At 44.0% G+C, this 12067-nt stretch overlaps 1 protein-coding gene across 1 annotated transcript in view; it reads left to right on the plus strand.

Annotated features, from left to right (window-relative positions):
- Window positions 1–10772: 10772 nt before the first annotated feature.
- LOC309364328 (alpha-2-macroglobulin-like) overlaps window positions 10773–12067 on the plus strand; it is a 62035-nt gene continuing 60740 nt past the window's right edge. The window contains exon 1 of the mRNA XM_081901308.1: window positions 10773–10923. Within this exon, the coding sequence (XP_081757434.1) occupies window positions 10835–10923 (89 nt within the window). The 5' untranslated portion in view covers window positions 10773–10834. The remainder of the gene's footprint in view (window positions 10924–12067) is intronic.

A 12067-nucleotide genomic window follows, 5' to 3' on the forward strand; every position in this document is an offset into this window, starting at 1 on the left:
AACCAAAGTGTTACTAAAGAGTATGCAAGCTTTTGGTTGCACCAAATCTCTTCATCAGGCTAGAATCAGGCAGGAGTTTATTTACTTAAGAGATCACCTTACCCCTTTTGTACCAACTTGATCACTTCAGTCTGCAGAACTTGCACCTCTATAATTGCCTGCCTTATCTCCATTCTGTGACTGAAGGGGGTTGAACTAGAATCATTGTACTGTTTTAGACGCCTCCTGAAAGCGTTTCTCCTTTGGCAGGTCTGCCCAGACACATGATTTGGTTACCCTGATGGAGAAAATAATAATTTCACAAACTGTACCATTTTGATCAAACTCATGTTGGTAGCTTCGAGAACGCTGTCCAACCGTCTTGTCCTCTGTCGTCCCCTTCTCCTTGTGCCCTCCATCTTTCCCAACATCAGGGTCTTTTCCAGGGAGTCTTCTCTTCTCATGAGGTGGCCAAAGTATTGGAGCCTCAGCTTCAGGATCTGTCCTTCCAGTGAGCACTCAGGGCTGATTTCCTTCAGAATGGATAGGTTTGATCTCCTTGCAGTCCATGGGACTCTCAAGTCTCCTCCAGCACCATAATTCAAAAGCATCAATTCTTCGGCGATCAGCCTGGCGTGCTCTGGTCCATGGGGTCATGAAGAGTCGGACACGACTAAATGACTAAACAACAACCACCATTTTGATTATTCCATTTTCTTTTGAGCCTATGGCCTAGCTAAACCGAAAAGCCTGGCGCATTTCTGCCTGCTTTCAGAACTAGCTGCTTTTAGGTACTGCATGTAGCGAATGTCCGTTCCAGAACACTGAAAAGAACAATCTGTTGGGATCTGTGGTGACTGCTGTTTGCATGGAAGGAGAATCGGCTAGGCATGGCAATTGCAATTCATCTTGAATTGTTTTGTAGACAGATGAAAGAGGATATTGGGAGACATTTAATGAATAGGAAAATTAGTCAAGGTCTAAAGAAAGAAAGAATACATGGTTATATGTCATCGCATGATTTTATGATAAGGGCTGATCTAAGGAGCCAGGTGATTTTGGTTGGTTCAAGGTGATGACACTGGGTTGCATCTGTTAAGAATCCTTTGATTGGTGAATAGTAATCACGTGTGTATAAAAACATTGCTTTGTAAAATTAATGAAGGTTAGAAGGATGCTGGAATGAAGTTATATGGCTTTAGCAGAAATGTTATAAAGAATTAAGTATAAATAGATTGTTAATGGGCCAAAGGGGGGAAAGTAAGGTTAGATTGTGTTAAGATAAATTATAGGACAAAAACTGAGAAAGATGGAAAGGATTTGCTGAAATAGCTAACTGAACTAGAATACAAAAAAGGGAGGTGTGAGGAGGTCGATGAAACAAGTAAATGAAAGATAAGATATGGAAATATTGGATGTGTTTTTAATTGCTTCTGTTTTTGTTTTTGTTTTGTTAAGATAAGTAGTGGGTTTTTTATGTATTGTAATGTATTGTTTTATTTTGTTTAACTTTATTTTTCCCCTTCTTTCTGTAATCCTTAAACTCTTAATAAATATTACTTTAAAAAAATAAAATAAAATAAAAACATTGCTTTGAATGGGATTCTTTACAGCCTCCTTCTTATTTTTGAGGCTGTCTCTATGCACCTTTTGGGTTTCTGGGAAGGATACCCCCAGTCTAGGAACCCCCTTTTAATTTCTCCAGCAACACCTGCTCTTAAATTTCATTTTTGTTGCTTGACCGTTTTTATAAAATGTAAAATGTGTTACGTATGATGATGATGAATATATTTGTTTACTCCTTTGGGCTCCTTTGGGAGGAAGGGCAGGATATAGATTTAATTAATTAATTGGGTAATTCATTGAACAAAGCAGGGGCATACACAATGGCTACTTCTATTGAATTAATGCTGCGGAAATTATTTAGCCTCGTCAAATTTAGTCTATTGGTCACACAAGCATCCTCCACCAGAGTTGGCCATTGCCAGGAAATACCGATGGGGAAGTCCATTCAGAGCATTTGCAAAACCTTGTGGTCAAAGGATGGGACATTTCTCTGGCAAAGTCAAGTCCCACAATCTCAAGCTTGTTGGTTTCAGCACTTAGGCTTGCATTCACACAGCAGCTAATTCTGTTTTCTCAACGTTTTGCTCACAGTTAATTTCCATCCTATATTTGAACTTCCTCACGACGTAAAAAACCACCTCTGGAAATATAGGGGAATATAGCACACGCTCAGCGCTCAAATCCATGTTCTTTGTTTCCATGGCAGAAAAATTCCATTGGCAAATAACGTGGAGATGAACATGCACATTTAACTTGCGTGATTTCTTTCTTTTTTAAATATATATATATTGAAATTTTCCACTTTAATACATTAAAAAATCAAAAAAGAAAAACAAAACACAAAAAGACAGAAAAAAAAGAAAATTAAGAACACATACAATTTATAATCCTTATTTTTCTATAACATATTTCCCTGACTTCCCCACACCTCCCCTTCTTATATTCCAATTCAAATTTGTTAATTCAACAAGTTCTTATCCCCAATTTTTTTTTATAAATATTTATTAAGATTTTTTGAATACAAATACATAAATAATAAACAACTTTACTTATATAACATACTTTCTTCACTTCTTTGGACTCCCTCACGTCTCCCGCTCCCACTTACATTGTGAAAAAGTTTTTCCAAGCAAATTATCATCTTGTTTACAATCTTATATCCGCTCATTTAAATACAATCTAACAGTTCTCCAAAAAAGAGTTTATACTTTCTTTAATCTCACTTATCGTCAAGTTCAAATCTAAATTAGTGGAAGGCGATTATTTATGATCTAGCATCCTTCTTAACATTCAACCAAATCACAATATTTTTGTAAATAAATCTTAAATTTCTTCCAGTCTTCTTCAACCCTCTCTTCTCCCAGGTCTCGGATTCTGCCAGTCATCTCGGCCAGTTGCATGTAGTCCATCAGCTGCATCTGCCATTCTTCCAATGTGGGGAAATCTTGAGTTTTCCAGTTCTTAGCGATGAGTATTCTTGCTGCCGTTGTTGCATACATGAAAAATGTTCGGTCCTTCTTTAACACCTTCTGGCCGACAATACCCAGAAGGAAAGCCTCTGGTTTCTTGGTGAAGGTATACTTAAATACCTTTTTCAGCTCATTATATATCATTTCCCAGAAGGCCTTCACTTTAGGGCAAGTCCACCAGAGGTGAAAGAATGTTCCTTCATTTTCTTTACATTTCCAACATTTATTATCAGATAAATGGTATATTTTGGCAAGTTTAACTGGGGTCATGTACCATCTATATATCATTTTCATTACATTTTCCTTCAGAGCATTACATGCAGTGAAGTTCAGCCCAGTGGTCCACAACCTTTCCCAATCCTCAAACATAATGTTATGCCCAATATCCTGTGCCCACTTTATCATAGCCCTTATCCCCAATTTTTAACCTTTTTATATTTAGTTCATTTTAAAAAACCAATTTTACCTTATATACATCAATTCTCAATTCTCAATCTTAAAGCTTTTTTCTAAAGTCGACCCAAATTCTCTTCCACGAATTCCCCAATTTTTCATGCTAATAACATGACGAAAATAAAAAAGAAAGAACATATTATAATTATACACCCTTTGGATTCCCAAACCCCACCCTTCCCCCTTGCGTGATATCCAACTGTAGGCGGGCTAGCTGAAATTGCATGCGTTAAATGCAAGCAAGACGGAGAGCTAAAAAGCGCTTTCTGCACCAGACCCACCAGGTATGTAAAGAGCTTTTAAGCTCTCCACTTTCCTAGGCGGGAAAGGCCCACTCAGCACACTAACTCTGGGGTGCTCTCATGAGACATCGTGGCACAATCTCATACCCGTCAACATTTCTTGGGTGAAAATAGGCACGACTATATACACAGGTCCCAAAAGATCTACTGTGGTTCCCTGTACATTTCCAAGCACAATTTGAAGTGCTGGTACTGACCTTTAAAGCCCCAAATGGCCCTGGCCCTGTATACCTGAAGAAGCATCTTTACTCCCATTGTTCAGCCCGGACGCTGAGATCCAGCTCTGAGTGTCTTCTGCTGGTTCCCTCGAAGCCAGGTTACAGGGAACCAGGCACCTGCCCTGTGGAACATCTTCCTGTCAGATGTCAAGGAAACAAACAGCTATCTGACTTTTAGAAGACATCTGAAGGCAGCCCAGTACAGGGAAGTTATTACTGTTTAATGTTTTACTGTGTTTGATGTTTTAATTTGTTGGAAGCCACCCAGAGGCAATCCAGTCAGGTGGGTGGCATATAAATAACAATTTCTTCTTCTTCTTCTTCTTCTTCTTCTTCTTCTTCTTCTTCTTCTTCTTCTTCTTCTTCTTCTTCTTCTTCTTCTCCCTTCATGGCTTACGGCCATCGTATTTATGGGACCGCCTCTCCTGGTATGCTCCGCAGAGGACCTTAAGGTCCATGAATAACCATAGTTTAGAGGTCCCGGGCCCTAAGGAAGTCAGACTATCCTCCACCAGGGCCAGGGCCTTCTCAGTGATGGCTCCGACCTGGTGGAATGCTCTGTCCCAGGAGACCAGGGCCCTGCAGGATTTAACTTCCTTCCGCAGGGACTGTAAGACAGAGCTATTCCGCCTGACTTTCAATTTGAACTTAGCCTGATCTTTTATTCCCCTTCCTTCCCTCCCCCTCCCCTTTTTATGAAGATTCCCTGCTCTGGGATCCCACAGCTAATTCTCCCCTGGTCTCCAGCTAGCCCTGGTGATCATCCAATGTTTATTGGATGGATTCCCTCCCTAAACTGATTTTTGAATTCTGAATTTATTGTTATTCACGTTTTGTACTGCATTTTATGCTGTTTTTTGTTGCATCAATTAAATGTTTTAAATTTGTTGTTAGCCACCCTGAGCCCAGTTTTCTGAACTGGGAAGGGCGAGGCACAAATAAAACTTTATTATTATTTATTTATTTACTTATTTATTTACTTATTTATTATTATTCTATTATTATTCTCTGCCTTGTGCAGGCTCTGGGGATGTTATGCTCTCAACCCCTTCCTGCTTAGCCATGGGGCAATTCCAAAAGTTTGGGTATATGGAATTTCCATGTATACAGTACATGATACACAAAACCCATGGAAGCAAATCCCCATGTCAGACGTGGCTGTGCCCTATTCCCAGGTCCCTCTCAGGAATGAACCTGGGACCTTGCCCTGCCACCAAGGCTCTTCACCTTGAACGGAGGGTTGGCTTGGGAACTTCAACCAGCTGGCTGATACGGGTTGCGAGGCCATGATAAAGTTTGATGCAGGCCCAGAAAGAACACAGGTGTGTGTGAGAGAGGTTACGAGGGTGGAGGGGGGGGGAGAGAAAGAGAAAGATATTCAGAGGGACAGACAAGCGCTCCAAGTCCCTTTATCACTCTCAAGGACTGCCAGGGCTCAAGGCTACAGAAAGTCCAATGGATGTACAGTAAATACAGCCCACACAAGTTTGCTAAGACAATTTCGCAACTTCCACAGTTTTGGAAGCACAAGATGGTCACAAAGTCCAGTCATTTCGGATTTGGCTCTGTTGCAAGGGAGGGCTCTGTAGCACGTTCAGCTATTTTTTTTATTGCCTCATTCATTCCCCCCCCTCCCAGGATTTGTCAGATGAAAATTGCTCCTTTCCCCACATATGATGGGACTGCCCATAGGTGTTTAAATTCTGGACAGCAGTTTGGCAAGAAGTGACCCAAAACCGAAAATATCCTGTTACATATCCCCATAGGAGCCAGTGTGGTGTAGTGGTTAAGAGCGGTTGTCACGTAATCTGGGGAACCGGGTTCGCGTCTCTGCTCCTCCACATGCAGCTGCTGGGTGACCTTGGGCCAGTCACACTTCTTTGAAGTCTCTCAGCCCCACTCACCTCACAGAGTGTTTGTTGTGGGGGAGGAAGGGAAAGGAGATTGTTACCCGCTTTGAGACTCCTGAAGGGGGTTGAAAGGCGGGATATCAAATCCAAACTCTTCTTCTTCTCTACTGTCCCAATTAAATCAGGACATCCTGTTTTGGAGCTCTGCACTCTCACGTGGGTAACTTGACTCGCCTGGAACCACATCATGGAAGACGCACAGCCCAGTTTTGGGCCATTTTCTTGACATGGATGCTGGTGGCTGTCAGAATGTGCCATAGATTTGCATAGTGGCATTATGATAGCAGTTTTAATTCATTAAAGATCCCTAGCATAAAGGACCCCTGACCATTAGGTCCAGTCGTGACCGACTCTGGGGTTGCGGCACTCATCTCGCTTTACTGGCCGAGGGAGCCAGCGTACAGCTTCTGGGTCATGTGGCCAGCATGACTAAGCCGCTGCTAGCGAACCAGAGCAGCACACAGAAACGCCGTTTACCTTTCCCGCCGGAGCGGTACCTATTTATCTACTTGCACTTTGACGTGCTTTCAAACTGCTAGGTGGGCAGAAGCAGGGACCGAGCAACGGGAGCTCACCCCGTCGCGGAGATTCGAACCGCCGACCTTCTGATCAGCAAGTCCTAGGCTTTGTGGTTTAACCCACAGCGCCACCCGCGTCCCTATCCCTAGCATGGAATTTGCCTTTTTCACAGTGGCCACACACTGGGTCGACATCTTCATTGATCTATCTGCTATGACTCCAAGCTCTTGTTCCTGGTCAGTCACAGCCAGTTCAAGCCCCATGAATGTATATGTGAAATTAAATTATTATTTTTGCGCTGGCATGCATCTCTTTACACTTGCTTATACCCAATTGCATTGGCCATTTTACTGCAGCCTGGAGAGGTCCTTCACAATCTCGTTTTCTTTTAATGACCCTCATTCGCAAACCTGGCCACCTCACTGCGCACACACCAATGTCCCTTCGGGTGCTGAGATGTTTGCTGAACCTCCACAAATGAAGCTCAATGCAAATGAAAGTCCCTTAAGCTGCGTGCTCCAAAGGGCATGTTAAAGCTACACAGCCTTATGCTTTGTTTGGCAAACAGCACCTGGCCAAACCCCGCAGAGGCATCCAAATTGGAGAAATATCTGGCACTTGCCATTTCCCCCAGTCCATCCTTTGTGGGAATGAGGAAATGTTCTCTTTTGATGGACATGCTCAACTGTTTGCATTCTTTTCTCAGCTGCACCAGGTAAGACAGATGGCAGATTTCTTTGATAACATGTTTCATTCATTTAACAACTTATTCAAAGACATCTTAAACCTCCATTTGGACAAATTTGGTTGCCCACCTGTAGATACACGTATTGAGACATCTGTATGGTTTATATTGAGTTATATGGGTGTGTTGATTATTATTGTACCCTTCATGTGAGCTGTTGGTGTTCTTTTTTCTCCTTCGCTTTCCCCCTCTTCCTCTACTTTCATTGTTTCTTCTTTGATTCTATGAATCACCATCATCCCAGAACATTTGTTGTATAAAAAGCTGCAGGATTTCAGCAGAAAGTTATGGGATGCTCACTAATTGGAAATGAAACTGTTAGCTCAGCCCTGACACTGTTAGGAGGTTCAATGACCCCCCCCATAAAAATGTCTAACCTTAGGAAAACTTGTTACAGATAGGTAGCCGTGTTGGTCTGCCATAGTCAAAACAAAAAAATTCCTTCCAGTAGCACCTTAAAGACCAACTAAGTCAGTTCTTGGTATGAGCTTTCGTGTGCATGCACACTTCTTCAGATTCTGTGTATCTGAAGAAGTGTGCATGCACACGAAAGCTCATACCAAGAACTGACTTAGTTGGTCTTTAAGGTGCTACTGGAAGGAATTTTTTTGTTTTGACTTAGGAAAACTTATCACTTAGGATAGAGAACTCAGACAGTGGGAGAGAATCACATGCCCACCTCATCTAGGCTGAGGGTGTGTGCAGAGGATGCCTTATTTGAGAGACCCCTTCCCCCAAAAAACTGGTCCTTATGGCACTCCAGCTATTATTGGACTCTCCTCTGCCCCAGGCAACATGGCCAATGGTCCAACTGCCTTCTGTGAGCTGCTCATGAGGCAGAAACAGCGACAAGCTGTCTTCCTCTTCTTTGGTGATCACTCGTAGCTGAGTAAGATTGTCTTCCATAAACACGGTTTTAACAGTGGGCCTGTAAGTGACTGTGGAGGCCAATTCTAGATCCACACATCTTCCACAGTGGGGACATAGGTCTCCGGGCGGTAGTTGATCACAGTGAGGGTTTGCCAAGTGTGCCGTCATCTTAGCATGTTTCTCCCTTTTGTCCTGAATTCGAGCGTCTTCAAAGTCCAGGACACCTTTGGTCAAGGCTGTTCTCCAACTGGAGCGCTTGAAGGCCAGTGTTTCCCAGTTGTCGGTGTTTATACTACATTTTAAAAGATTTGCCTTGAGGGAGTCTTTAAACCTATTTTGTTGACCGCCAGCGTTACGCTTTCCATTTTTAAGTTTGGAAGAGAGCAGTTGCTTTGGAAGACGGTCATCAGGCATCATCACTTCAACACTGCTGATCTTTGCTTCTTCCAGTACACTGGCATTAGTTCACCTGTCTTCCCAAGTGATGTAAACACCTCCTTAAAGACCTATCTATTTAGGCAGGCATCCACAGGCTCACAAGATTCATCACATTGCTCTGTTTCGCTATTTATTGATATTTATCAAATGTTTTATTGATGGCCTCTCTGTTTTTACTTATGTATTCCTTTGTATTTTTTGGATTTGAGTGCTGCATTTTGTTTTTGTTTTCCCAAGTAGCTTGCTGCGATTTAGGCAAACTGCTTTGGGGTTCTACATACTTAGAGGTACATGGGAGGTCCAGAGGGTGGCAGCATGACAACAAGCCTTTTCAGTAGGGGGCTCCCTTGTTGTGAAATGCTCTCTTCAGGTAGGCTCACCTGGTGCCTACAGGATAAATATTGACCTCCTGTATTCAGAATGCTTAGCTCTAGTTAATGCATGATGGGGTTAAGACCACAGTTTTGCAGGTTTAACTTGGTCATGCCCCCTCACCTTGAGAGGAAGGGCTGCCAAAGCTTTTTATTCCCTCTCTTCCACCATGTGAATCCTAAGCAGGAATGTGTGCATGCACGCTTCTTCAGATACATAGGCTTCCATTTCATGCAGCTCAATGTGGTGCCTTCCATGATTCTAGATTCAGGTGGGTAGCTGTGCTTGTCCGACGCAGTCAAAATAAATAAATAAAAATTACAAAATTGCCCAGTAGCACCTTAGAGACCAACTAAGTTTGTTCTGGGTATAAGCTTTCGTGTGCATGCATCTGAAGAAGTATCTGCAGAAGTTTACATGCACACGAAAGCTTATACCCAGAACAAACTTAGTTGGTCTCTAAGGTGCTACTGGACTAACTATTTATTTATTTATTTATTTCGACTAAGCAAGAAAGTTAGTTTTCTTGCTGAGAAGGAGTGGGGTGCAATAATCAAATCATCTGCAAATGCCAAAACGTAAGAAACTTGTTTGGTTTTGCACTTGGTGTGCAAGGACTTGTCTGCATGATTGTGTGTACTCCAGCTGTGTGAGCAGGTTGTATAGCTTCCCACTCCTTGCTCTAACTGCTTGTTTTAATCCAGAAAGCCCCTTCTGAACTCATAACCTCCAACATTTCTCTGATGAAATTAGGGGCATCCTAGCTTGCATAGTTTGACCAAAGTTTGACCAAACTGCGGTAGGCAGTGGAAGACAGAAGTGCCTGGCGTGCTCTGGTCCAGGGGGTCACGAAGAGTCGGACACGACTAAACGACTAAACAACAAAGCTTGCATACTTCCTTTGGTTTGATGAAACCTTAGGGCTGTTTCGTATAGATCTCTTCCAAGATCGGCCCATAAAAAAATGCCACTATGAGTTTCATTTCTTTGGAAATAATACTCTCTTGGTGAGAGAGCCCCAGACCTGGATCTAGGCATCCAGGGAATTCTTATTTTACTATTTTAAACCAAATTACCATGAAAACACCCACAGTGCCATCATCATATCTCTTTAGGCACCAGGCAAAAACTTTTCTCTTTAACTGTGGCCTTGTAGAGTAGGTGTGATTTGATCTGATTGTTTTACTCTATCTATGTGGGGTTTTTGTTCGTTTGTTGGTTTGCTTGCTTCCTTGCTTGTACGTCACCATAAGTTGAGCAAGAAAAAGCCACTAATAAATTTAATAAATAATAATAGTTTATAAATAATTAGTGATGATGACAACGGAAGCCGGATCACGTCTAACTGCTCTGACACCATCACAAGAACAAATCGTCATGAGTGCACAATAAGTTAAAGATGTCTGCTGTGGGGGGGCAAGTGCTGTCCCTCAGGGTAGCCTTGGGACAAGCTGGGAAAAAGGGGGAATTGGATTCCATACCTGAGTGGCCTGCGGGGAATTTCAAGGCAGGACTGTGATGGAAGGGAGGCAGATTTTTCTCATTGAAGCGGACCAGATGTTTGGAGCAAAGGCCAACGACTGAATAAAATGTGTGATGCCCTGCCAGCCAGTTTGTGCCAAATGGACAGCAATAGCGTTATGGAATGCCTGGGCCTGAAATAAATCTTCTTGCCAGCACCCAGGGTAGCTTCCTCCTTCCCTTCCCTCTGGGTGAAACACAGGACAGTGCCTTGCATAACAAACACTGCCAGTGACCTCTTTTCTCTCTCTCTGTCTCTCTCCCCTGTTTGCTTGCCAGGGGACATTCTGTGTGCTCTTTGTGACTCAAGAGCTGCCCACACTTCCAGCACCTCCTCCCTGGGGGCTGTTTGTAGAGGACGAGAGTCAGTTATAAAGAGACTGGCTGGACTGGGGAAGGCAGGAGCAACACAGTGTACAAAGGACCAGCTCCACCTCCACCTCGCCTGCCCATCGCCTGTATCCTGACCACCATGGGGAAGGGCCGGATCCTTGTGGGACCCAGCTTCTTTCTCCTGCTGCTGTTCCTTCCTGGGGACACCTCGGCGTCCGCCACAGAACCGTAAGCTGCTTGCTGGAGGGGTTATCCCACCTCTCTCTCTCTCTCTCTCTCTCTCTCTCTCTCTCTCTCTCTCTCTCTCTCTCTCTCACACACACACACACACACACACTTCCTTGCCTTCTGCAAAGTCCACCTCTGCCTCTATCCCCCAGAGAGCAACTCTCTTAAATCCCCATGCACAGCTTCGCAAAGGCAGAAGGTAGGGAGGCCGACAGCAGGGGGTGCTAGAGCCAGCACTTACCTGATGGCTGAATGCTGGTTTTGCTGCAACTTACAGGGAGGGGAAGGGGCAAGGCAGTGGGGAGGTCAGCACAGTGTGGGCGCCTCAGCAGGAGCATTGGAGTAGCAGCAAGGAGGTTGGCGCAGTGCAGACACACCCACAGAAGCATTGGAGTAGCTCCATGGGCGTGTATGCTCTCTGCCAACCTCCCCACTGCGTCACCCGTCCCTCTGCATAAGTGGCAGTGATACAGGCACCTATAAAAATAGCACTGGCTCTTCCTATAGCTAGATAGAAAGGTAAAGGGACCCCTGACCACTAGGTCCAGTCGTGGCTGACTCTGGGGTTGTGGCACTCATCTTGCTTTATTGGCCGAGGGAGCCGGCATACAGCTTCCGGGTCATGTGGCCAGCATGACTAAGCTGCTTCTGGCTAACCAGAGCAGTGCACGGAAACACCATTTACCTTCCCGCCAGAGCGGTACCTATTTATCTACTTGCACTTTGACATGCTTTTGAACTGCTATTTGGGCAGGAGCAGGGACCGAGCAACGGGAGCTCACCCCGCCGTGGGAATTAGAACCGCCAACCTTCTGATCGGCAAGTCCTAGGCTCTGTAGTTTAACCCACAGCGCCACCCACATCCCACTATAGCTAAATAGTCATAGTGTGACGCAGGTGGTGCTGTGGGTTAAACCACAGAGCCTAGGACTTGCCGATAGCTAGATAGTCACGGGGAAAAACAACAGTTGGGAGGAATTCCACCAAGGCTTTTGATGGGCCATAACTATAGTTGGGGTTTTTTCCAGCCAGAACTTGCTGGAACTCAGTTCCGGCAACCTCTCAAGCGGGCACCATTGCCATTCTAAGAGAACAAGGGAGGCATTTATGGTGACTTCCAGCACCTCGTTTTCTAGAAAAAATA

This window comes from Podarcis melisellensis (assembly GCF_964234715.1).
Source record: "Podarcis melisellensis genome assembly, chromosome: 2".
Classification (NCBI taxonomy): Eukaryota; Metazoa; Chordata; class Lepidosauria; order Squamata; family Lacertidae; genus Podarcis; species Podarcis melisellensis.